The sequence below is a fragment of the Natrix helvetica genome (genome assembly GCF_964273705.1).
Source record: "Natrix helvetica genome assembly, chromosome: 1".
In the NCBI taxonomy this organism is placed as follows: Eukaryota; Metazoa; Chordata; class Lepidosauria; order Squamata; family Natricidae; genus Natrix; species Natrix helvetica.
In genome coordinates this window covers 253,042,323-253,069,967 of record NC_138548.1, presented here as the reverse complement: position 1 = coordinate 253,069,967, position 27,645 = coordinate 253,042,323, and the positions used below count along the sequence as shown (strand labels likewise).

Genomic DNA, 27,645 nt, shown 5'->3' with positions numbered 1-27,645 from the left:
AGGTTGGCACTTTGGCGAATCCCTAGCGCTGGGTAACGGAGTGAGCTCCTATTACTTGTCCCAGCTTCTGCCAATCTAGCAGTTTGAAAGCATGTAAAAATGCAAGTAGAAAAATAGGAACCACCTTTGGTGGGAAGATAACAGCGTTCTGTGCACCTCGGGTGTTTAATCATGCTGGCCATATGACCACAGAGATGTCTTTGGACAGCACTTGCTCTTTGGCTTTGAAACGGAGATGAGCACTGCCCCACAGTTTGACACCCCTGCCCTAGACAATTTCACTTTGAAATATTGCATTTATTATGGGAATGATTGCTTAAGAAAATAAACAAATTGTTGTTGTTGTTATTATTATTATTATTATTATTATTATTATTATTATTATTATTATTATTATTATTATTATTATTATTATTATTATTATTATTATTATTATTATTATTCATGCTTCTAGACCGCCCCCTCTCCCAAAAGGGACTCGGGGCGGTGTACAGTCCATGCAAAATATATCAAAATACAATAAAAATTGAATATGTACAGTTGGAATGGAGGAGGTTAAAAATGGAATTAAAAGAACTGTACAAAGCAATATATATAAATATAGGGTTTTGAACCCCTAAAACACACACAATAAGTTAAAAACAATACCCCTAAAATAACCAGTTAATACATTTGCCAGGAGGGACAGTTGTAATTATGCCAGGCCTGCTAATCGGAACAGGTGAGTCTTCAATTTTTGCCGGAAGGAGCGGAGGTCAGTAGTGGTTCTAATGTCGGGGAGGAGGTCATTCCAGAGGGTTGGGCCCATCACAGAGAAGGCCCTACTCCTTGGTGTCGCCCGTTGGCATTGCCTAGTGGACGGCACCAGGAGAAGTCCCTCTCTGTGTGAGCGAATTGGCCGCAGGGATGTATGTGGGAGGATGCGATCCCGCAAGTAACTAGGTCCCGTGCCATGGAGCGCTTTAAAGATGGTAATCAGCACCTTGAAACGCACCCGAAAAACCACAGGTAGCCAGTGCAGCTCGCGCAGGAGAGGTGTTACGTGGGAGTACCTCGTACTCCCCATCACAGCCCGCGCGGCTGCGTTCTGAACTAACTGCAGTCTCCGGGCGCGTCCCAAGGGCAGCCCCATGTAGAGAGCGTTGCAGTAATCCAGGCGGGACGTCACCAACGCATGAGTGACCGTGCGTAGGGCATCCCGGTCCAGTAGGGGGCGCAATTGGCGCACCAGGCGAACCTGGTGGAACGCCCCCCTTGCCACGGCTGCCACATGGTCGTCCATTGACAGCCGGGCATCAAGGAGGACGCCCAAATTGTGCGCCCGTTCCACAGGGGGCAATTGTTCGCCCCCTATGGCCAGCGATGGAATCAGCTGGCTGAACCGAGGTGCCGGTAGCCACAGCCACTCAGTCTTGGAGGGGTTGAGTTTAAGTCTGTTGTCCCCCATCCAGACCCCGACGGCTTCCAAACACCGGGACATCACTTCGACAGCCTCGTTGGGGTGGTTTGGGGTTGAAATATACAGCTGGGTATCATCAGCGTAGAAGTGACACTCAACCCCAAAACCACGGATGATCTCACCCAGCGGCTTCACATATGTGTTGAACAGGAGAGGCGAGAGGACCGACCCCTGTGGCACTCCACAAGTGAGTGGCCTCGGGGTCGACCTCTGTCCCCCTGTCAACACACATTGCTTCCGGTCGGAGAGGTAGGAGCCGAACCACCGCAGAACGGTACCTCCGACTCCTATCCCCTCCAACCGGCGCAATAGGATACCATGGTCGATGGTATCAAAAGCCGCCGAGAGGTCTAATAGGACCAGGATAGAGGAACAACCTCTATCTCTGGCCCTCCAGAGATCATCGACCAACGCGACCAAGGCTGTCTCCGTGCTGTGCCCGGGTCGGAAGCCGGACTGGCGTGAGTCTAGATAATCGGATTCGTCAAGGTGTCGTGGAAACTGCTGCGCCACCACATTCTCAACAACCTTCGCTAAAAAGGGAAGGTTGGAGACTGGACGGTAATTAGCTAGCTCCGTTGGGTCAAGTGAAGGCCCCTTAAGTAAGGGCCTCACCACCGCCTCCTTCAAGGCGGTTGGCAAGGATCCCTCACCCAATGAGGCATTCACCAGGCCCAGAAGCCAGCCTCGGGTCACCTCCCAAGATGCCAGTACCAACCAGGAGGGACACGGGTCCATTAAACATGTGGTGGGTCGCAGCCGTCCACGCAACCTATCCAAATCCTCGGGGGCAACAGAATCAAACTCCTCCCAGGATGGTCTCACAAGACTCGCTGTTGGCGGCCCGTCTGGTCCACTGAGGGGGGGCCATCCACTCCGGATCTGAGCGACTTTGTCCTGCAGATATTCCCCAAACTCCTCTGCTCTGCCCTGCAAGGGTGCCCCCCGCGTCCTCTGTGACAAGAGGGAGCGGGTCACCCTAAACAGGGCGGCAGGGCGGTTATCCGCGGACGCAATAAGAGCGGCGCAATATCTACGTTTGGCCGCCCTTAATGCCACAAGGTAGGTCCGTAAATAGGCTCTTACCTGTGTTCGATCAGATTCGGAGCGTGAGGACCTCCACCTGCTCTCTAGACGTCTCCTATGGCGCTTCATCACCCTCAGCTCCTCGGTATACCAAGGAGCCCGGGTGGGTCGCTGTCGCAGGAGAGGTCGCAAAGGCGCAACCCGGTCCAAGGCCCCAGCCGCCGCCCTATTCCAGGCGGCCGCTAGGTCCTCCGACCGAGCGCGGGTCAGGGCTACAGGTAATGGCCCAAGCTCCGTCTGGAACCTATCCGGTTCCATCAGGTGCTTGGGGCGGTACCAGCTTGGACCGTCTGGTCCCGCCTCCTCGCGGTGGGGGGTAGCGCCAGGGAAGTCCAGCCGGAGACATGAGTGATCTGACCATGACGGGTGTGACAACTAAGTCCCCTATACCCAGATCACTCGTCCACTGCTCAGATAGAAAAACAAGGTCCAGTGTGTGGCCACCTCCGTGTGTGGGGCCCTGAATTAATTGGGTCAGGCCCATGGCTGTCATGGAAGCCATGAACTCCCGAGCCACCTCAGATGCTGCTCCCGTCGACGGCAGGTTGAAATCCCCCATAACCACAAGCTTGGGGATCTCAACCGCCGTCTCAGAGATCAGCTCGAGGAGCTCGGGCAGGGCCGCTGATGTATAGCGAGGAGCCAAGTATACAATCAGCAAACCCAACTGCCTCCCTGGGCCCCATTTCACACCAAGGGACTCACACCCGGATATCTGAGGAACAGTGAACTCCCTCGGCTCTAGACCTTCCCGTATAACTACCGCCACCCCACCACCCTTACCCAGGGCCCGAGGCTGATGGAATGCACGGAAACCTGGTGGGCACATTTCCACGAGGGGTAAACCACCCTCGTGGCCCAACCAGGTCTCCGTTATCCCTGCAAGGTCCAGCTCCCCCTCAGAGATCAACTCATTAATGAGGGGGGCCTTGTTGGTTACGGACCTTGCATTGCAAAGCATCAGCCGCAGGCCCCGGCTCTGTAGTTCCTGACCACCTAGGTTGCGGGGGTTGGTACAAACGACCGGGCGTAGCCAGCAGCCACGGTCTCCCAACCGGCCTTGTGATCTTCTCTTGTCCTCGCATCCCCCCCTCCCCGCGACCGTTGTAATCAAACAACTCCCTGTTGGAATAACTTGTTCCTTCTCCCCCCCCACTCCGCTCCCTTCCTTCCCGGACTCACCTGCCTATCCGGCACTGGCACTGGCTCCTCTCCCGGCCTGGTTGTCCCACCCCCCTCCCTGGAACCCCTTAATAACAATAAAAACATTTAGATAAAAAGCCCCTCAGCCACCGTTTCTTCCACCTCTCGGGGTTCACAAACCCGTCATCAAGGCAGGCCCTTGAAAGCGCCAAGGGCCGTACCTGCGAGAGAGGGGCCTCTCGCAGGCGGAGCAGGTCTAGCCTTGAGTAGATTGATAAAATATTAAAACCCAATTGGGTAAGGGTGCAGATGGTAAAAGTTAATAGTTAATAGCCGGAGGCTGAGATGTTACTGGGGAGCTGGAGGGAAAAATGTTCCAAATATTTCCAGGACGTGAAGGTGAAGCAGGTGGAGATATCATAAAAATGAGGTGACAGTCCAAGGTGGATTGAAAATAGATGTAGTACAGATGTGGGTTCCTTAGTGAATGAGGGGTGGCCTTCTAAGCCCAGCTGTTCTTGGTCTTAGTCTGGGCAGTCAGTTGGGCTCATCCATGGCCCTAACACGGGTCTCCAGTGACCTCTAAGGTTCCAGGTCATCCCCAACCATTATTTAAGGTCTTCTTCTTTCTACTGGTTCCCCAACATCCTCACCTTGACCCCCCCCATCCGGCGTCTCAGTTCTCAGTTCTCAGTTCTCTTAACATTTGCAGCAATTTGGGAAAAGCTTCCAAAATTATCAGGATTCTCAAGACACCAGAGCAAGTTCCTAGGAGTATGGGAGCAGCCAGGATATGGCCAGCTGTTATGGGGGAGTCCCTAGGAGCCCCTGGCTGCGGTTCTTTCCACACACCCAATACCGCAGCCATCTCCCAGTGCCGCTCCCTGCTGCCTCCCCATTCTGCTCACCACTCGATGTCCTCTGGTGTCTTTTAGCGTTGTAGGGCGGCTCCAGAACTTCCATTGCCTCCCCATCCTCTCTGGTGCCGCTGGCTTGCCTTTCCTGGTGCTGTCTTGCCTTTTCCCCTTTCCTCTTTCAAATTTCGCGCCGCGCTGCCGCCGCCGCACTGCCGCCGCCGCCATTGCCTCACAGCTTCCTTCCTCGGCTCCTCAGCTCCGCTCCGCTCTTTTTTGCCTCCAAGCTTCTCCGACCACCCCTGGTGGACTAAAATAAGCCCCAAACATGCCAGGGTGGTCGGGCTATCCAAATCTCAGCTCCCCGATGCCATGGGGGCTGGCGGCAACCTCCTACCACTATTGGGCGCTCCACGGTAAGCTAGGAGCTCAAACAGGCGACCGCCATCGCCGGAAGCTCCTCCTCCTAATTATAATAAAGAGGTCTCTGAGATGGTATGAAATGAGCCCAAACAAAACAAGAAAGTTATTAAAAGCCAAACAGAACTGATTTTATTTTGTTGAAAGGAACTAAATGCAAAAAAAAAAAAAATCCCACCCCCAAATTTGTTGAAGGCAGTTAAAATTGATAATCCTGACCATTTTATTCCTTTGCAGATGTTTCCTTGTTACAGTTCCGAAGCCATATGGATTCAACATTTCAGATAGATCTAAGCATTTGCTTATGTTATCTTATGTTTATATATGACATAATGGAATTTTATTTTGAAAGTTCAGACATAAAAACACTCTTGAATAAAAAGACATGTGCCGGTTTGTGGAATTTATTATTAAACTTAGAATTTAGCAGTAGCAGTAGCACCAAGGTCACAACTTCACTAATGATGCTGCATGTTGTTTTTGGCTTTTACATTGTCAGTATTTTATTTATTGTAAAGATAAATTGTCTTTATTGTCTTTCTTTCAAGTGTTCGTAGCAAGAAAGGGAAATTAATTTTAATTGTCATGCAGAAGTGTATGCTGAGAATATTGATTACAAATATTGTTGCCATGCTACTGAGGTTTCAGACTGTTAAATGTGAAAAAGTATGCTGTTTTGCTTCTTGAACATTGCAAACAATTTGTCAAATATCAAAAAGTGCTACATTAGGGGAAGCCTGGTCAGCTACTTAAGTGACAATGTAATATTGGTGATGACCCGCAGCAAAATCTTATGCAATATTTTTTACATGTCTAATAGGGTTCTGTCTATTTACATTTTGACCTATAATCCTGTAAAGTGATGTAAATGTAAAACACTTCGTTGATTATGCTTCTGACTATATCTTCATGTGATAAAATATAAACAAAGAAAGAAAATATTATTAAAACCATAGCAAGTAACAAACAAATAGTCTTCAGCATTCAATCTAAACAGGAGGATGACAAATACATCAAGTGAAAAAAAAAATAAACATGCCCAATTCCCCAATTTTCAAACTTTGGGGAGGCAAAGTTTAGGTTGTTCCACTTACTGCTTGATCTCTATTTTACTTTTAAAAGCAAATAAATGCAGTATAGAGATAATATTAATAAGCACTTTTATCTGGGCAACACCTAATAGACATAAGAATATACATACACATATATACATAAATATATATGTATTATGTATACATGTACATACACGACACACACATGTACAGCATGTACCTTGTTTGCCTGAAAATATCCAAAAAATAAGACCTAATATATTTTACACATGCATCTAATATAAGCCCTACTCCCAAAATAAGCCCTACTTAAGCACCCTTGAAGGTGGTCACTCACACATTCTGTCTAGTTGCTCATGGTGTAACTGTCATAAGGTGAGCCGAGGGCCACTGGCTTACCTCAGGGCCCCTGTAGCCAGGCCATACATGCCACAAGAACTGCCTTGTGGCCATGGCAGCAGTATGTCGCTTGACCTCTTGCTCCATTGCAGTTGGAAGCAAGCAGAAGTGGGTCGCCAGCCATGCAGGATCCTGCTGGACAGGGCTGTTGGAGCCGATGCCACAAGGGGAAGCAGGTATTGGGGCTTGGGTGGCCTGGTTGCAGGGGCCCTGAGGTAAGCCAGTGTGTGGTGTGAGGATTAGCTCCACCCCCCTGCCTTGAAGTGGCAGCACTGGGATACCACATAGACTCCTGGCCCACCGTGAGCAAGTAGAAGATGTGGGTCTCCCATATATGGGGAAAAAGACATCACCCCAAAATAAGCCTTAGTCCTTATTTTGGAGCCCAAAAGAAAATAAGGTCTTATTTTCTGGGGGAAATTGGTATCTATGTTGTCTTTTATTGCAAAATTACATTTGAAACAGCATGATCTAAAATTTTCCTGAGATACATTTTAAGAATTCTAACCTGCTGGAGAAAGGAGCTGACGTTGCGATGGTGCGATGAGCGAACTCAGAGCTCTGAGATCGCAGTCGACACTTTTGCCGCTGGACGGTCCATTAGGACCTAAACTGTCCCGAAGAGATGGTAACAGGGAAGAATACGTCTTGCTGATCTCAGGGACACAGCAAAGTCCCTGTTTGATCTAAGAGAATCTATTCTTGCCAGCGACAATAAGCACAGCCTCAAGCTGCTCAAGTCGGGACAGCTCCGCAACGGGAGGAAAGCGAAGAGAAAGTGTGTCCATCTGGTGAGGAAATCTTATTTTTATAAAAGACTGCCCAAAAAAGATTGAAGTTAAATTAAACTGGCAAAGAAAAGGAAATAAGCGGCAAAATTAAGTATTATTGGACAGTGTGTTATCTTTTTTAATTTAATTTTTTTCTATGGATGGAAGTTTTGTAAACATTTTTTACTTTTTAAAGTGAAAGTATCGGATTTTCTTCTATTTCTTTTTTTACCTATGGATTAAATCTTTTCCTTTATTTCTACAATACTGGTTGGGATTGATTTTTTATTTTTATTTTATTTCATTTAAGAATTTTGTTTCTTCTAAGCCTGAAACATAAAAAAGATATAAAAGGAATATAAAGAGGGTAGTAATCTTAGAGGGAAAAGAAGTTACACTGCCACTTGGAGGTTGGAGGTTGAGACCTGGAAACATTACTTTTTCTTTTTTCCCTTTGATCATTTTGACCTTGCACTTCAAAGGCTTCAGCTTGTTTATAGAAGAAATAAGGAGAAGAGCATAGGTTGTTTACACAGGTGCTCTTTGGATGCTTGTTGGTAGCTGGAAAGAAGTGAAAACAAAGATTTGTTTTTAAACCAGAGTGTCAGTGCTTACTAATTGGAAGGATGGCACGACATAAAAAAGAAACCATAACATTACAACCTATTATGTTTGGAATTCAAAAATTATTAGAAACAACAGAGAGAATTGAGAAGAGATGGGGAAATATTGAAAATATAAATTGCAGTGTGGTAAAACCTGACGGAAAAATGGAAGATATCCAGTAAATGGAAAAAGTGGAGGCTAAAGTCCTAAAAACCCAAGGGAAAAATGAACAAAGAGGCAAGATAACCGTGGATATTGACAGTGAATTGAGTGTGGTTGGACATGGAAAGAGTGGAAAAAGGAAAGGGAAGATAGATGGAAAGGTGCTTTACTCCGGATTTCAAGGTATAGAAGAAGAAAAAAGAGAAGAATTGATGGACTTAAGGAGAGAAACTTTGACAAAAACACTACTGAAAACCAAAGATAAGCTGATTAAAGAAGCTGATGGAGGGTTTCAAGATTTTACAAGATATGTAACAAGCAACAAGTTGCGAAAAGAAGTCCAAACAAATTTGATAAAGGAAATAACCAGAAGACTAATTCCACAAATGGCAAAAGAAATAGGACTACACTATTACTGGAAGACACAGGTTGAGATATGAAAATTAATAATAAAACACTAGTTAAATTTAGTTAAAACTAGAGCATTATGTTAAAAATGTAGTGATAATGGATAAAGTTAGATAAATAATTGATAATGATAACAATGTATACATATGTATTGGTTTGATAAGAGGAAATTTGGTATAAATTTTAAATGGTGAAAAAAGGGGACAAAGTAAGTTAAACTTAGTCAAACTATTGTTAAATAAATGACTGATAATGATAATAATGTAATAATTTGTATTGACATGATAAAAGGGAAATTGGATATAAATTGTAAACAATGATTAAGAAAAGAGGTCTAAAAGTTTTGTTATTAAACATAATTCATTTTTATTTTGAATGTGTTATAAAGATACAATGTGGCTGGATGATATTGAAAATAGGTAAGGGAATGCAATTATGTGGTTTTATTTTAAATTTTGGAATGTTTTTTATAAAGGGACGTTAAAACAACTATAGTCATATGAACGATGAGGTATGATGATAGCAATATATATAAATATGATTGATGTAAAATATATAACTTGATATGAATCATAGGTGATGACTGTGGAAGGGATGCACGAAAGTTCCTTGTAACCAATTGACACACTTTCTACAATTTGTAATGGAGGATGATTTTAAGGTGTTTGCGTTTATTCAAAATATATATATATATAAAGAATTCTAACCTGCTGTCTCTTTGAACCTTTTTTGGACTATATTGTGTCTAAATAATGTTGAATCTTGTTTTTCTTCTTGTTGTTGTTTTGTACAATTCTCAGGGAAACTATCTGGACACACCGAGTTTTGTTTCTAGAGGAGAGAATTCTTAGTAATTGGACATCCTTCACCATTTGGAATGCTGGCAAACAGGGCAGAAAACTTTTTAGAAGTTTATCTCCAGCTAATCAGAACAAAGTAAGTTTGAGCAAATATTTTACAAGTGGGCAATCACTTCAGTGAACACTCATTCTTGTTGACCTGTATTTTTAGAACCATTCTCTCAATGTATTCAGTATGAAACATGGATTATTATTTTTTATTCATTTTTATTTCAAAATGTTGTGTTTGGCCCTTTGGTAATACATATGACAAATACACATACAAAACTGAACTTCAGAGTGTTGAAATAAAAAAATGTATATTAATAATAAATTAGATAACTGAATCTGCTGGCTGGTTATTACTAACCAAATATTGTCCAGAAAATAATTTAAGAGCAACATTTGTAGAGCATGTGGAAATTCTGAATGCTGTAACATAATAGATTAGTTGCCATTTGTTTCACTGATTGCTTCATCTTCTTTGTGAAAAGTAGTGATGTCTTGTGAATTGAGAAAAAAGACTGTTCACTATATTTTATTTATTCCATACTTGATTGTATTATCTATATGGTCATTAAATTATAAATAATACCTCTAAATTATAAATAATAGCTCTTGGAAGCTACTGTATGTCCCAAGGCAGTGTATGGAAGAAGGTGGTTTATTAAGAAATAAACAGATACAGAGAGATATTTCTATTCTACCTTAATATATATCCGAAATAGCTGCCATTCAGGTGATGAGATGTCATGGTTTTGCGCAGGAAAGACCATTGACTTAGTACAGGAAAAGAAAAATGTTGGTTTGATTAGCATTTTGTCTTAAACTCCACAAGTGTTTCATACAAACTCAGGTTTATGAAACTTGTTAGGTAGTTTAAGATCACCTTTGACTGTAAATAAAAAAGTAAACAGATTATTGTCCATAAGAGCAGCTTGCCTGCTGGACACATGCGGACGATTATTTCTTTTACAGCTGATAGGGTTTTCCACTCCAAAATGTTGAGTCATCTTAATCACTGGAGTGCAGTTTCCAAAATTGTTTGTTGCTATGGAAATTTCATAATTTTCTTCTATTGTTGTGCAATGTGCTTTGTAAAATCCCCTGAATGCTTTCATTTATCATGGTTTTCACGTGATGAAATATTTTCAGAATGGTGGGCTGTAGGGTAGGGTTTCAGACTTCAGTCGAGAAAAGAGACTTCAGAAATGAAAAACAGCATTTGATCCTTGAAATTTTCTTTGCAAGTCGTTTGTGAAGCTTTTCATTGATAGTCGAAAGTGGCCAGTAGTATGAGTCAATGCAGTTTTCTTAACCTGGTTTGCAGCAGATGTGGTGATTCCTGATCAGTAGTTGTGTATTTTATAACAATGCAGACCCGAAACCCCAAATTACCATAAATTAACAGAAGTAGCATTATAAGAATAGAATTATTCTTGGAGTTTCGCCATAAGTCAAGTCAGCTTTTTTCTTTACTGTATTGCAAAATAGCAAAACCTTTCTTATTACTGGTGTGGCTGTAATTAGCTGAGATGCTCAGATTCTTCTAAGCTGACCTTTGCATAACATTTGCTTTGGCAACACTGTAGGCCAGAATATCAAGGTTGCAATTAAAGTTATTTCTTTTTTGCCTTGCTAGGCAGTTGAAAAAACAGCTGGAAATATTAACCCAGTCAGTACAGAGTACTGTTTTGAAACAATCTGAGAAAAGATGTTTTTGCCTCTCCCACTTTCCTCAGTTATGGTTGATTTCAAGAAAGTGCATTTGGTCTTGATTTACGGATTGGTATTAATGGAATGCTTTCCTTGCAACTTTTTAGCTAAGATATCAGCAGAATATTAAATTATCAGAAAAATCCAGAACATCGTAGAAATGCAGAACACAGAATAGCTGAGTTGGAAGGGACTATGGAGGTCTTTTAGTCCAATACAAACAGGAGACCCTAAAACATGTCAGACAAATGCCCATCCAATCTGTTCTCAAAGAAAGCAAGTCATTTCCACTGATTAATTGCTCTCACTGTCAGGACTTTGCCTTAGTGATTGGATCTCTCCCTGATAAATTTCTGCCCATTACTGCTTGTCCTGCCCTCACATGCATTGGATTGACCTTCTCTTCTCTGACACCCCCTTAAATATTTGAAACTGTTAACAAGTCACCCCTAGTCTGTCTTTACATTAGACCATTCTTTACATTCCTGCAACCGTTCATATGTTTTGGCCTTACTCCCCTAATCTTTGTTGCTCTTCTCTGAACTATACTAAAACTGGATACAACATTCCAAGTGTGGTCTTACCAAAGTAGTATAAATAGTAGTAACACTTCACACTGTATATATGCTGCAGCTTTATGCCTAAAATTTCCTCTCAGAATAGGTGCACAAAACCACTTTTCTTCCTCCAAGAAGCATAGACTACTAACTTTTCTTTATTCCCCAAACCTTCTATTCCTTAGAATAGCTAAATACGTTTGATCACTCTTGCTGTTATTACCATCTCCCCTTCATCTTTTGAAATTGAGACTATAAGTTAGATGGGACAAGGTTCTTCTTTCTCTCTTTGCTTTTAGAATTCCATGATGTTCTCCTATAGCAATGATGGCGAACTTGTGGCACGCGTGCCACAGGTGGCACGCGGAGCCATTTGTCAAGGCACGCGCGTTGGCCAGCTGAGTTCACCTTTTTAAAAGCCATTTTTCGCCCTCCCCAGGCTCCAGAGGCTTTATGGGAGCCTGGGGAGGGCGAAAAAAGGCCCTCCAGAGGCTTCATGAGGTTCCCTGAATCCTCCGGAGCGCAAAAAACCGGCCCTACGGGCAAACCGGAAGTTCGGGAACGGACTTCCTGTTTCTCGGAGGGTTGTTTTGAGCGCTCCGAAGGCTTCAGGGAAGCCTCTTGAAGGTCCCTGAAGCCTTTGGAACGCTTAAAACGACCCTCCAAGCAAACCGGAAGTGACTTCCTGTTTGCTCGGAGGGTCATTTTAAGCGTTCTGAAGGCTTCACGGAAGCGTCTTGAAGGTCCCTGAAGCCTTTGGAGTGCTTAAAATGCCCCTCCGAGCAAACAGGAAGTCACTTCCGGTTTGCTTGGAGGGTCATTTTGACTGCTTCGGAGGCTTCAGGGAAGCCTCCTGAAGGTCCCTAAGGCCTCCAGAGGGCTTCCGGGGGGCGGGGGAGGCTGTTTTTGTTTTCCCCATGCTCCTATAAAGCCTCTGAAGTCTGGGGCGGGCGAAAAAAGCATGCAAAAATGGGTGGGTCGCGCCGTGCCAGTAGTGCGTGCATGTGCACTGGGGGAGGTCACGCATTGAATTATGGGTGCAGCACACCTGCACACGACCCCTCTGCGCTCCCCTCACTTATGGCACGTGAGCCAAAAAAGGTTTGCCATCGCTGTCCTATAGTATATGTTACTGGCAAAGGAAATGGCCTATTTCCCATTGACTAGGGAAGAGTAAGCAACTAAATGCCTTCCAATTGATTTTTATTTCATCTCGTCTTAATCCTAACTAGTACCGCCAATGGCAATGGGTTCTGAGTTTTGGGGAGGCAAACATCTAGAGAACACTAAAACTTGCATCACTGGAAGCATGGAGAACGGAGCTTATAGCACCAGTGTTCTTGCAGCCAGAGCTCATTTCTCACATATGTTTGGTTTGTTTGGAATTGTTTCTATAAACTAATAGATCTGATCTATTAACTAACTGGCTATCATCTGGTGTCACCTGCAATAGCTACTTGCTAATTTTGATAATTTGTTAGTGAAAAAAAGTCAGATACAAGATAGGAGATACCTGGTTTGGAAGTATCATGTATGGAAAGAATCTTGGAGTTGTAGTCAGTCACTGACTTAGTATAAATCAAGTGTGATTTGGGTTAAAAAAAGAAGCGTCCAGGCAGGTGGGCGGAGCCTCCTGCTGTCGCCACTGCTGATTTGGCCGAACTGGGCCAAATTGGGAGCAACCCACCTCTGCTTTACAGTCCTCTCTAAGTGGTTTACAGAGTCAGCCTATTGCCCCCAACAATCTGGGTCCTCATTTTACCGACCTCAGAAGGATGGAAGGCTGAGTCAATCTTGAGTCGATGAGAATTGAACTGCCAAACTGCTGGCAGCCAGCAATCATCTAGGAAGATGAAGGCTTGTCTTCACTGCATGTTTTCATAGAAAGCTGTTCAGCTATCTACAAGGGATGCTTTAATTTAGATTCCTATCCTTAGTAGGGTATTGCATTTGATGTCCTAAATGACTCCTCCCTGTAATTCTCTGAAAGGAAAATCCAAGGAGTTTATTTTTAAACTCCTAGATTTAAAGGGATTTGTTTTTTGCACAGTGTAAATGAGTATTATGCATATGTGTTTGCTGGACAAATATTTCTGTATTTGCATTTGTATTTTCATAATCTCTTCCACTCTTCTTCTCCTTCCTTCTTTCCCTTTCTTCTTTTACAAATTTTCTGCTTTCAGTTGGTCTTATTCTGGTTCTCAAATAGGAATTTTGCATACGTTTCTCCCATAGTTCCGTGTGAGTAGCCCAGGGCATTGACAGACCCTACTCCCAGACACTTGAGAAAAAGGCCTTCTCTTTTCTAAGATTTATCCAAGCCTGCTAAAGCTTTCCCAGAGGATTCCAGAATATCTCCAACATTGCATGTAAACATGTATGTACAGAAAGGAGCCAATTGAAAAGGTTTGTCTGCTAAAATTCATCATATATGGGAGAGGATTATTGTTATTGGTCCTTTGGAAAACAGCAATTTCTGACTCATTGGATTACATGTTTTCTTCTCAAATGTTGGGACAAGGTTTAGGAATCTATTTTTTAGAGAGTTGATAATATTTCAAGGACCACCCTTTGGAACAACAGCCATTCTGTTATAATTGTGATTCTGAATAGTTTTAAGAAACTGAGTTCCTAACTGTATCTTTTTTTTTTCAAATTCAAGGGATTGACAGAGCATGGTTGTAGTATTTCTGCAAGACTGAAGCCGAACAAACCTTTTTTGTTTTAAAAAAGCATCCAATTCACTTTGAGCTTGCAGCTGTAGAAAACCAATCTTTTATGGGATGCTTAAAGGTCTGCTTTATGCTTGTCTATCCAGATCCAGTATCATGAATGTTAGAGTTACCTTTATGACTTCATTCTGCCATTCAAGTTGCAAAAGCAATTTTAATGAGAAAAGAAAAAAAGAAAGAAAAACTCTATCCTTCAGTTGAACAAATGGTACCGCCACAATCACATGTGAAAATGTGCAAGTTCATACAGTTTTCTGTCCAGAAAATTTTATGCAACTAAATAGTTAAAGTTTTGAGTTTAAAGAAATAATAAATATAAGCTATTCTGGTTCAAATATCATAAAATATGTCAGGAAAGCTGCTATTTTATCACCATTCACCTATTATAAGTTACATGTTGAAATACATAGACTTATGCAAACAGCCTCATATATATGTCCATATTTTATTGTACTTCATTTGAAAAGGGGAAGAAGGAATGATATATAAAGATGTGGAAATTCAGGAAATTGCCCTTGCAAAACAAAACATCATCATATTCCTTAATATATTGCTGACATAATGACTTCAAATATCTTAGCCTTCAAAATAACATTAAAAAAATCATGATTGGTTGTTTCTTGCTTTTCTATGATAAAGCAAAACAAAGAACCCCTTCCTTTGTAGTTTAGATTTTCTTATTTGTGCTTATTGTCCTGAGAAATTTCAGAACGTAGCAATAACACTTAGACTTATATACTGCTTCATAATGCTTTTATAGCCCTCTCTAAGTGGTTTTATAGAGTCAACATATTGCCCCCAACAATCTGGATCCTCATTTTATTCACCTTGGAAGGATGGAAAGCTGAGTCAACCTTGAGCCTGTGGATTTGAACTGCCGTACTGCAGCTAGCAGTCAGTTGAAGTAACCTGCAGTAATGCACTCTAACCACTGCGCCACCTCGTCTGCCTGTGTGCAAGACCCACTTGAAGTCCGTCTCCAGTGCCAATTACATTGAGGCAGAACAGAGAACAAAGACTTGCTTAGTTATATTTGCATCATTACAATTATTTGTCCTGTTATTTTGGATTCTTTTTGGCTTGTAGAGCTCAATGATATGGGATGAAATTAGCAGAAATTAGCACTTTTCCTTCATTATTTCTTTCTATTCCTTATTTTTTGCTATCATATTCAATCCATTAAGACAGATCTAGCCATACATTTAAGAGGGTTGTTCAGTGCAAGAGGGATGAGTTTCTATTGCCTAAAGTTCTTTATTGAAGAAACACTCCTTTGACTTTGGAAATCTGTGTATGTGGTCAAATTCATATAACATTTCTGGGAAAGTGATCAATAGATGATGGCCTTGTAGTTCCAGAAGAAACTTCCATGATTCAAGAGACCTGCAGTTATATTCTCCACGATTGGTGGAGACAGCAGTCAGATAGGGTTAATTCCATCCAGTAACCAATAGGGCTGAGTCTACAGATTATAAAACCAACCTCTGTGCTGCTCCTCCCCAGCTTTAGACTCAGTCAGTTTTGGGCTGGACGTGTAGTTGTATTTCTCTGACTAAATTGCTCTTTCTTACTAATTGGCTATTTCTAAAACTTTAATATTTCAACTCCTGCCATTCTTAAGATCTTGCAGGCAGAGGGAGTGCTTATATTCAGCAAGGGGCTTTGTCCTTCGCTGCAGAGCTAGCCGTGTGGCTGGGACAGCCATTTTAAAGCGACGGAGGCTTTTTTTCCCTCACAGCGATTGTCGGAGGCTCCTATTAGGCAGCGGAGCGGATCCAACGCTTCTCTTTCGATAGGATTGCTGGAGGTTGCCCCAGTGACAAGCGCAAGGGTGGAAACCCTGCGGTTGTTGTCAGAAACACAGTGCTGGGGCTGCAAAGTCCTCAAGAAGATCGCTGACTGTTTACCTCAGAGATTGCAGCAGGCGCCATTTCAAGCCAGCAGAGAGTGTGTGACAGTTGAATTTGGCGCAAAGAGTAGCAAGCTTTCTTCTTTTACAATTTTGAAGCCAATGGTCAGTAACGGGGCTCATTTATAAGCATTTACCTTGAGCGTAGCTGTTTCTGCTTGACTTCTAATGATGGCTTCCAGCACAGGAGATGGGGCAGTAATCTCCCCTCAGCCCTCTCCACCAGAGAGCCCTATTGCTGGCTCTTCATCAGCTCAGCCTTCAAGAAAAAGGGTAGTAGCTGAGGCAGCTGAGGAGCCCTCTGCAAAGGCTCCTAGGGCAGCAAAAAGGGGGGGGGGGAAGAGGCAACTCAAGTCCTCATCACACAACATTCAGGCCGACTGGCTAAGCCGCATGCAGATTGACCAGGGTGAAAGGAACATTTCACACAACCTCTTCCAGGAGCTGTCCCGCAGATACAGGAGACGATACTTCACCCCTTTGCCACAAGGGAAAACGCCTGACTCCCGCGATACTTCACCAGGTGTATGTCGCCGGGGTCAGAGGAGGTGGACGCTCTGTGGTGCCTATGGCCCCCAGGCCTTCTATACGCGTTCCCTCCTCTGCTTCTAATACAGAGGGTGGTGCAGAAAATGCTAGACGAGGAAGCGGAGATTCTCCTTCTTGCACCACATTTGTCCCGCCGTCCCTGGTTCGAGGACTTAATAACGCTATCAGTAACACCTCCATGATGTATTCCGCTGCACAGACTGTCCCTCTCACAAGGCTCGATCCATCATCCAGACCCGTATTGGTTGCAACTAAACGTGTGGAGGTTGAGCGGGAGGCACTGAGAGCAGATGGTCTGTTGGACAGTGTCATTCAAACCATACAAGCTTTGTGACGTCCTTCTACGACTTGAATATACGACGTGACCTGGACTGCATTTACCAAGTGGTGCTCCTCTTCTGACATTATTCCTTTGTCTGCCTCTCTGGCTAATGTGTTAGATTTTCTCCAACAGGGCCTCACCAAAGGTCTTTCGCCAAACACGTTAAGGTGTCAAGTGGCAGCACTCTCTACTGTCTTGACTCTACCAATAGGTGAGCCCATTTCTCATCTGACACACATTCAATGGTTCCTCCGTGGAGCGACCAATATTTGTCCTCCGACTATTCATAGGTACCCAACCTGGGACCTAACCAAGGTTTTAGACTTTCTGACTAAGGCTCCGTTCGAACCATTATGGACCGACTCTCTACAACATCTCATGCTAAAGGTCTGTTTCTTCATCGGAGTGACTTCAGCGAGACAAATTTCTGAAATCGCGGCTCTGTCAATTCGAAGCGACCTCTGTATATTTCATGCAGATAGGGTCGTTCTCTGTCTAGATCCTGCATTTAAGCCCAAAGTGAACTCATCCTTTCATAAGATTCAGGAACTAATACTACCTAATTTTTGTCCCCATCTCACTCATGGGTTAGAAAAAAAGTGGCATACCCTAGACATTCGCAGGGCATTACGTATCTACATCAAATGCTGTGCCGCGTTCAGGCGTTCTGAGGCCTTACTAGTTTCTTTTCAGCCAGCTTCCCTTGGCTTTAAGGTCTCCTCTTCCACAGTAGGGCGCTGGCGTAGAGCCTGTATATCTAAGGCATACAGGGCGAACAATTTTATTCCTCCACATGGTATAACGACCCACTCCACTCGTAGTGCAGCCACGTCAGCAGCCTGGGCTACTCAGGCTTTGGTGGAGGAAATTTGTAGGGCGGCCACATGGACATCCCCAGTCCCCTTTATCCGCCATTACAAGATAGACCGCTTTGCTTCGGCTGAAGCTGCCTTTGGACGGAGGGTAAATATAGTTTGTATTTTCCTTAGTAGTATCTCTAATAAAAAGTAATCATTCATGGGCATTTTGTACATATTTAAGACATTTGTGAAGTGTTTTATGTAAGTCATACAAATGCAGGAAATGTTGCTGGTGAGAAGTTTAATAAATTGTTAATTGCAATATTCTAAAAATGAATTTAATAGTGATATTCTAAGGTTAGTAGTTCATAAGAGCATCCTAGAAGACTAGACGACTTCTGATTGCATAAACAATTAGGCATACATTTGTTCCCTGCTTTTGGATGCATGCCACTTTTCCTTTGTTATTATTTCATTAAAACATAAGCAATGATGGTACAAAGATAAATAAAGATGAGGGCCATCCATGTGGCTATATGTTAGTATGGAAAGTATCTGAGATTGCTTGTTGTTGCTGTAATGGTATCTGAACTATTAATCAGTTTCTTCAGTACTTTGAGTGATTTGAAGTAAGAAAAATCTTCAAAATAGACAAGTAGCATTTCTAATAATAAAATCCATGTTGCCTTTATCCTGTTTGTTCTTGCAATTTTTGTTGTAATGTTCATTTTGTAAATTAAATGAAAAATCCTGTATGTAGATAATAGCTCAAATTGATTTCAAGTCCCATAAGATATGTGTGTGTGGGGGGCAGTAGGGGGGGTCCTCATTTAGCAACTGCCTTTGTTGTTGATTGCTTTGAATTACAACAGTGATGAAAAAGTAACTTTATGGCCAATCCTTGGATTTATGACCTTCACAAGTCTATAAAGCAAAGGAGAGCTGAAGTAAGATCATAAGCACGGTTTTGATTTCACTTACTAATTGCTTCATTTAATGACCAACTTATCGGTCCCAAATTTGGTCACTAAACGAGGACTGTCTGAGTATATAAACAAGCTTTGTTAACATTTTATAAGTTAATGTATCCTTTATTATATAATTTTTGCAATTGTGTCAGGTGCAAAAATTATATAACTTGCAAAGGTTTGAGATCCAGGAATGTTGCTTTTGGGGCCATTTGGAAATTTAATCTAAGTTTCATCCCTCATTTCCTTCCGGAGCTATGGCGGCTTGCCCTTGAGCTCCGCAGGCGTGCGGGGCTTGCCTGCGTGAATAGGGATGCTACTAGGTCCCCTGCGTTAGCCGGAAGGGCCGGGTCCTGGAGAGGGTCACCCTGGCTTTCTATCATGACCCCAACGGGTCCCCAGGGTGGCCTGGCGATCGAAAACTTGGCCGAAAATGCGAGGGTGAGAGTGCCGGAGAGCTGAAGAGAGAGCCAGCGCCGGCTGCTGCTGCAGCTGTTTCCGTCGCCTCAGCCTCCGCCTCTACTGATGAGATGTCGGGCGTGGATGGCGTGGATGGCGTGGGGCGGCGTGGGGCGGCGGGGCAAAGCTGAGACAAAGGCGGCTGGCGAGTGTGTGACATTGGTGTGTGTGCGAACGTGCGAACGTGCGGAGCGGCTGGGCGTAGCAGGAGCGATGCAAGCCATTTTCAATGCTGGTTGGGCCAGGAGAGGCCGTGGAGCCGGGCGCTGGGAGCCCTGGAGGCCTGACAAAGGGCCAAAGCGCCAAAACGCTGGCATGAGGATTGGAGGCTGGCGGAGGCGTCGGAGGCACTGGAGGTTGGTGAAATGGCCCTGGGGCTGGAGCAGCGCGACTCGGCATTTTGTGGTGCTGGATATATTGGGACATACAGGGAGAGGCAATGGCTGCTGCTGGAGCGAAGGAGAGGGGAGGAGCGATGGTAGCAGCCTTTACCTTTATCTTCATCATTGCCTATTAGCCCTGTTACTATCCCTGGTTTACCATCTATCGACCATCTGCTTTTATTGTCTCCCTACTGTTTTTCTACTGCCCACCCATCCTTTGACCATCTTTTGACCATCCTGTGACCATCTATAGACCATCTACAGACTGATGGGCTGGTCTGCTACACCCATAATCCCCACCTAGGACTTATGGCCTTTTACCATCAGTATCCAGACCCTGGCTCCCTATATCCCTCTGCATTTCCCTTACCTCCTGGACTCAGTGCTGTATGCAGCACCTATTTTAACATCTTTGTAAAGTAATTTTAATATCTGTAGCACCCTCAATTCGATCTGAGGCCCTGAACCATGGTTTATTTTTACTCTAGGGTAGACCTGATTTTATTGCGGGAGTCCCCCCTCTCGCAAATATGGCCCTCTGCCCTTTCAAGGGCCCACCTTGATGACGGATGTATTAATCCAGAGAGGTGGAAGAAGAGGAGGCTCCGGGGGTTTTTGTGTAAATGTTTTTTAAATGTTTTAAAGGGATCCAGGGCGGGGGGTGGGTCTAGCCAGACCAGGAATAGGAGTAGAGCCAGAAGAACAGGTGGGGCTGAGGAGGAAGGGAGCGGAGCAGGGGAGGGGAGTCAGTATAATGTTCCTTTAGAGGGTTCCTATATTCCAACGGTCGCAGGAAGGGGTAGATGCGAGGACAGAAGAAGATCCTGCAGTCGGTTGGGAGACCGGGGGCGTTGGTTACGCCCGGTCGTTTGTACCAACCCCCGCATCCTAGGTGGTCAGGGTTTACAGAGCCGTGGCATGAGACTGATGTTATGTAACGCAAGGTCCATTGTTAATAAGGCCCCCCTCATCCATGATCTGGTTTCTGAGGGGGAGCCGGACCTTGCAGGGATCACGGAAACCTGGTTGGGCCACGAGGGGGGTGTGCCCCTCGTGGAAATGTGCCCATCAGGATACCGTGTATTCCATCAGCCTCGTGCCCGGGGTAGGGGTGGTGGGGTAGCGGTCATTATACGGGAAGCCTTGACACCGAGAGAATTCATCGTACCTCAGATATCCGGATGTGAGACTCTAGGTGTGAGATGGGGCCCAGGGAGTCAGTTGGGCCTGCTGATTGCATACTTGGCTCCTCGCTATGCTTCAGCGGCCCTGCCTGAGCTCCTTGAGGTGATTGCGGAGGTGGCAGTTGAGACCCCTAGACTATTAGTCATGGGGGACTTCAACTTGCCATCGACGGGTGAATCATCCGAGGTTGCTCAGGAGTTCATGGCTTCCATGACAGCCTTGGACCTGACCCAAATAATTCAGGGCCCCACACACGAGGGAGGACACATGCTGGACCTTGTTTTTATCTCTGGTCGATGGAAGAGTGATCTGGGAATAGGGGATCAGGTGATCACTCCCCTGTCATGGTCAGATCACTCGCTTCTCCGGCTGGACTTCCCTGACGCCACCCCCCATTGCGGGGAGGCGGAACCAGAGGATCTTAGATGGTTCCGCGCCAGGCGACTGATGGAACCAGATAGGTTCCAGACGGAGCTTGGGCCACCTCCTGTTGCCCTGACCCGCTCCCGGACGGAGGACCTGGTGGCTGCATGGAACAGTGCGGCGGCCGGGGCCTTGGACCGGGTAGTGCCCTTGCGGCCTCTCCGGTGGCAGCGAACCACCCTGGCCCCTTGGTTTTCCGAGGAGCTGAGGGTGATGAAGCGCCACAAGAGACGCCTAGAGAGCAGATGGAGATTCTCTCGTGCCGAATCTGACCGAACACAGGTAAGAGCCCATTTACGGACCTACCTTGTGGCACTAAGGGTGTCTAAACGTCGATATTATGCCACCCTTATTGCATCTGCAGAAAACCGCCCTGCCGCCCTGTTTCGGGTGACCCGCTCCCTCCTATCACAGAGGTCGCGGGAAGCCCCTTTACAGGGGAGGGCAGAGGAATTTGGGGAATATCTGCAGGACAAAATCGCTCAGATCCGGAGCGAATGGGTCCCCTTCAGTGATCGTGAGGAGACACCGGAGGCGAGTCTTGAGGTGCCTATCTGGGAGGAGTTTGACTCTGTTGCCGCCGAGGATATGGACAGGCTACGCGGGCGACTGCGGGCCACCACATGTTTATTGGACCCGTGTCCCTCCTGGCTTGTACTGGCAACCTGGGAGGTTACACGTGACTGGCTCCTGGGTCTGGTGAACGCCTCGCTGGAGGAGGGGTTCCTGCCAGCCGCCTTGAAAGAGGCGGTGGTGAGGCCCCTACTTAAGAGGCCTTCCCTAGACCCATTGAGTTAGCCAATTATCGTCCTGTCTCCAACCTTCCCTTCTTAGCGAAGGTTGTGGAGAGTGTGGTGGCGCAGCAGTTCCCTCGACACCTGGAGGAAATTACTTATCTAGACCCGCGCCAGTCCGGTTTCCGACCGGGCCACAGCACAGAGACGGCTTTGGTCGCGTTGGTGGATGATCTCTGGAGGGCGAAAGATGGGGGCTGTTCCTCCATCTTAGTCCTGTTAGACCTCTCAGCGGCTTTCGATACCATCGACCATGGTATCCTGTTGCGTCGGCTGGAGGGGATGGGGGTGAGGGGCACCATTTTGCGGTGGTTCTCCTCCTTCCTCTCCGGTCGGACGCAATGTGTGTTGGCGGGAGAGCAGAGATCGACCCTGAGGCCGCTCACATGTGGAGTGCCACAGGGGTCGGTCCTCTCCCCTCTCCTGTTCAACACATACATGAAACCGCTGGGTGAGATCATTCGAGGATTCGGGGTTGAGTGCCATCTGTATGCAGATGACACTCAACTATACATTTCTACCCCGAACCACCCCAACGAAGCCGTCGAGGTGATGTCCCGGTGTCTGGAAGCCGTGTGGGTCTGGATGGGCGACAACAGACTCAAACTCAACCCTTCCAAGACGGAGTGGCTGTGTCCACCAGCTAAATTGCATATATATAGCACGCAGTCCAACCGACAGGTTCTTTATGTCCTTAACAATAAAACAGCGGACCATTTCTTTTTGTTTATCTCTCCCCATTTAGGTGACTGCATTTTGTGATGTGGATAAAAATAAAATCACCAAAGGATTTTACATATATGAAGAATCTAAGGTTGGTAATGTTTTTGGTTTAGCCATTATTATTTGTGAAATGGATTTTATCATTATGTGAGTATAGTGCACACAGAGCTACAACACTGTTAATATGTTAGAATTGAGGATGTATTAGGAGTTAACATATTCCTTATGTAAAACATACTTCCTTCAGAAATGCAATTTCTATATAAATTGAAATTAAATATGCAGATTAGACTATATTGTTAAATGCTGTGTGGAGTTGTAAGCTGTCCCTTTGGATCCAAAATCTGGACTCAAATGAGGAAATATAGAAATACAGAATAGAGTTGAAACTTGTTTTTGATTGAATAGTAATTCTTAATCCTAGAAACTCCAGAAATGAGGTAGATTCAGAAAATTTCCAGATGTCAAATACATTCTACACTACATTTTATAGAGCATGTTTTTATGCCCTATTTTTTATGTTTTATATTTTATGAATAGTTCATCTTTGTAATATAAAATTGGCTTGAGTTTAACAATTGGCTTAATGCAACTTACTGCATGGGTTCACAAAAACCCTGTGATTTTGGTATGGCATCGAATGAATTGACCATAGAAGGCTTTTGGCCACTAGCTGGCACTCTTTATTCTCCTTATAAACCACAGTCATCTTAAACATATGTAAATAAAGCAGAAGAGAAAGGAATGTTCAGAACAAATGAAAAACAAAATTTAAGTTTCCAAATAAAACATCACCTACTTGAAAATTTCATCCTGATGTTTTTTTTTTCCCCTCCTCCACCCGCCCGAAAAAGTATCTATGTATGGAAATAAAACAGTTTACAATAGAATAGAATGGAGTTGGGTATTGTAAATTCCACTTTCTTCTTCAATGCTAAAAAAATAATCAGTTTAAAAAAATTTTTCCAGAGACTAAAGTCTGAATTCTGTTTCAGGAGGAGTGTAGGACTTTTATGATCCTATTTAGAGGCAAAGCAACGTTAAAGGAAATTGGGTTGTCATTTGATTTGAGAAATAATGTAGAGTGGAATGAAAGGAGTTCTACAAGAGGTATTGTGAAGGAAGGCAATTTCTCTGTGGAAGCCATCTTCCTAACCTTATGCAGTTAGGATATAATATTACAGGAAGAGAAGGACCTCTTATTTTCAATTGTCTTTTCTAGAGGCAAAACAGGAAAAAGGATTACCTTCTACGTCCAGGCCATGCATTGATCAAGTTTAGTATTTTTGCAAATGTATTCCCCACAATGGGATTTCCAAAACTAGGTATTTTGCACCAGAATAATGATGCAAAAGCCATGAGTGGAAAAAAGGAGATTTGGTTAACCATATGCTAACGAAGCAGTATAAAGGAAAACTGGCAACCACAGAACTATTTCTAAAAACTATGCTTTTCATTGTAATAAGCTCAAAGGGACAGCTATAGTACATCAAACTAACCAGGAAATGTACTTGTCTCTGTTCAGGAAACTTCCAAACCCAGAATTCCAATTCTTCATTTCAAAGAAGCTTCCCCACCTTTAATTATTTGTGTGAAATTGGTAAGTACAACTTGGAGTCAAATATATGGAATCTACAATTTTTTGCCATAGTACAAAAGTATATTTTAAATGATTATTGCAATCATGCCTTTCCTTATCCAACATTAGAACAGTTTTTAAAGGAAAGAACCAAAATATGGATTGATTTGGGGATGGCCACATAGTTCTTCTCGGTGATTTGACCTCCCGCAGCCTTAGGTTAGAATTGTGCTCACTGAAGTCAAAGTACACAGTTTTAATGCTTGTAATTGTGTAATTATTTATATAAAACTGCATTTATTATTGTATATTAAGAATTCTGATCAATTGTTATGTATTTTCAAGGTAGTTTCAAGGTATCTGGTGCTCACCTTAGCAAAGTTCTTTGTTTCCAGATTTACCAGTACTTTCCTACCTTACTAGCTCTTGCTCTTTACTTTATTAAAAGTAAACCCAGAGCATCAAGCTTATTTTAATAAATTTCTAATCTTGTGAAGAGATGTGTCCCGTTTCTACATATATTAAAGATGCTAAAAAAAGAAGACATCCAAGTCATTGTAAGCATGGACTAAGAATATTATTTAACCTGTGTGGTTTCTTTTTGTTGAATCAAAATTAGATAATGCAGTCTCTTTAATGAAGCACGTGGTATCTTAATTTTCTCTTCAGTTGTTTATTTAACTAGTAATACTTCCATTATTTCTTTGCAATTATGTCAGAGACAGTAATCTTTTTTGCTTATCTATTTTTTTATTTGGAACCTGAAATATAGGGCTTGTTTCATTAACAGGCAAAATCAGTACAAAGTCTGGCCAGCCAAAGATTGCACCTCAGCACTAACAACCAGAGACACTGGTTGAGATGGAGGACCACAGAAATAAATAAATATAGCGTTGACTCCTGGATATTGTACTTATGCCGATAAATATATATTTCAATTGATATTGGCAAGCATAATTTCATCAGTTCTGGCAATAGAGAGGGATCAATAGATAGCATCAAAATGACTCTTCCGGTGATCTCTTCCAGAGAAAGACAGAAAAAGATTAGATGGATGGATGCATGCATGCATGCATGGCCAGACAACTAAAACATGAAAAGAACGATAAATAAATGCAGGTTAATGTAAAATAAGGAATACAAACAGAAAAAGAAATGAAAGAGAAATCTAAAAGAAATCTGCAAGAAAATAAGAAAATTAAAAGAAAAACAGGAAATAAAAGAAAAAAAGATACAAAGATGTGGCTTCTGACATTATTCACAATAGATATAAGTACAATTATATTTTTGATAATTTGTTCAATCTAGTCATCAAAGCCATAAATGACAAGTTCACTTTTTTCATTTTTATTCAAAAGGTGCCTACGGGGTTTCCAGTCATCAGTAAATATAGATATTGTCTTTTTTGCAATGTGGTTTATTCTTCTCAGCAAGATCTATTAATTTATTCAATCTCTTTCAGCCTGTGTTCTCATACAGTCTTTAATGCGTTCTTCCAGTTTTCAATGTCAGCAAAAGCTTATACATTTTAGTAATTACATGTTTATCATCAGTGCACAATTCTACTTCAAATTGTCTTACTTTGCTCCATATCATAAGCCTTTTTGTCCATTTTGAGCCTTTTAGATAACTGTAAAAACATTGTAAAATAATTGACAACTATAGCCTTGCTTACTTTCTGTAAGAAGTACCTGATGTCCCATGTGTCTTTGCACAAGGGTGAATCATCATTATGTCATCAGCCCCTCCTCCCTTGCCAGTTACATAGACAACAGTAGAAATAGAAGGGAGGTGGAAAATAAGTGAAGGCATGAAAGCATGTTGTTCCCAGTCCCAGTTCCTTGAGGGTGTTCACCTGTTATTTGGCTACTTGTCAGCACTATCCCTTCCCTTTCCCACTAGCCATTTTGCCAGTCCCATACAACATTAATTCTCCTTCAGACAGAAGAAGACAAGCTACCAGTGAAAATAAGGAGGTTACGTCCCCCAAATAATCCCCTAGAACCGTGATGGCAAACTTATGGCATGCGTGCCACAGGTGGCACACAGAGCTATTTCTTAGGGCACGCGAGGCATTGCCCTCTCAGTTCCAGTGCGCATGCACACGCTGGCCAGCTGATTTTGGCCTTCATTTTCTGCCCTTTTTCACCCTCCAGAGGCTTTCATGAAGCCTCCGGAGGTGAAAAATGGCCCAACACGCAAATCAGAAGTCAGAAAACGGGCCATTTCTGGCCTCCGTGGGGCCTCCGGGGAAGGTGTTTTCGTCCTCCCCAGTCTCCTAGAATGCCTCTGGAGCCTGGGGAGGGTGAAAAATGGGTGCACCGTGCCATCATACACCAAAAACGAGGGGAGCGGGGTCACACGCACATGCACAAGGGGTGTGCACATGTGCCGGGGCAAGGTGCATAGAATTATGAGTGTGGGCACACGTACGCATGACCCCCCTGCGCTCCCTCCGCTTTGGCACGTGATGGCAAAAAGGTTACCCATCACTACCCTAGAAGAAAAAGATACAATCTTTATAAGAAAAAAAGAAAGCATTTCATGAGGGAGAAAATAAAGGTAAAGGACAGAGCAACCTCCAACTTGATGCAAAACGATGCCCAACACAAAGGTAACCAAGAAGGAGAGATCAATTAATAGTTACTTTCCATTTCATTTCATGGAGTGTCTGCAAATAGATCTGTTAGTCTCGCATCTCGTAGCTACTGAAACACCCTCTGAAATGTACCGTATTTTTTGAAAGATAAGACGCACCAAGGTTTTGAAGAGGCAAATTTTTTAAAAAAGTTTTTGCACTCTGCAAACTTTTCAAAAATGGCCCGTTTTTCCTGAAAATGGGCCCGTTTTTTTTTTAAAGGACATGAATAGCCCTTAGGAGGCTTGTAAAGTGCTCCTGGGGGGCTGGGGGGCCCAAAACAAGCAAAAAACGGCCCAATTTTTTTGCGAAAACGGGCCCGTTTGTTGTCAAAGAAAGGGCATGGATAGCCTTTAGGAGGCTTATAAAGTGCTCCTTTTTTTTGCTCATTTCTGCCCTCCCCAGCCCCCAGGAGCTCTCTGAAAGCCTCCTAAAGGCTATGCATGGCCATTTTGGTGAAGAGCGCGGGGTTTCAGGAGGCAAAAAATGCTGTATTCATTGTATAAGATGCACCCAGATTTTCAGCCTCTTTTTTGAGGGAAAAAGGTGTGTCTTATACGATACTCTTAAAACAGCTCTGCTGAGAATACGTACCTTCATTTGCAAATTCATGGAGCAAGTTCAATGTTATTTTAACTTGTTTTGTTGAGGCTGTTAAATATGGCTTTGTAGGTGTGTGAGTGCGAGTTTCTTCTTATATGTTTCTGCTA

At 43.7% G+C, this 27,645-nt stretch overlaps 1 protein-coding gene across 1 annotated transcript in view; it reads left to right on the top strand.

The window, feature by feature from the left end:
* B3GNTL1 (UDP-GlcNAc:betaGal beta-1,3-N-acetylglucosaminyltransferase like 1) overlaps window positions 1-27,645 on the top strand; it is a 175,406-nt gene that overhangs the window by 134,707 nt on the left and 13,054 nt on the right. Inside the window, exons 11-13 of the mRNA XM_081963584.1 lie at window positions 9,160-9,295; window positions 22,741-22,809; window positions 24,244-24,318. Of these exons, the coding sequence (XP_081819710.1) occupies window positions 9,160-9,295; window positions 22,741-22,809; window positions 24,244-24,318 (280 nt within the window). The remainder of the gene's footprint in view (window positions 1-9,159; window positions 9,296-22,740; window positions 22,810-24,243; window positions 24,319-27,645) is intronic.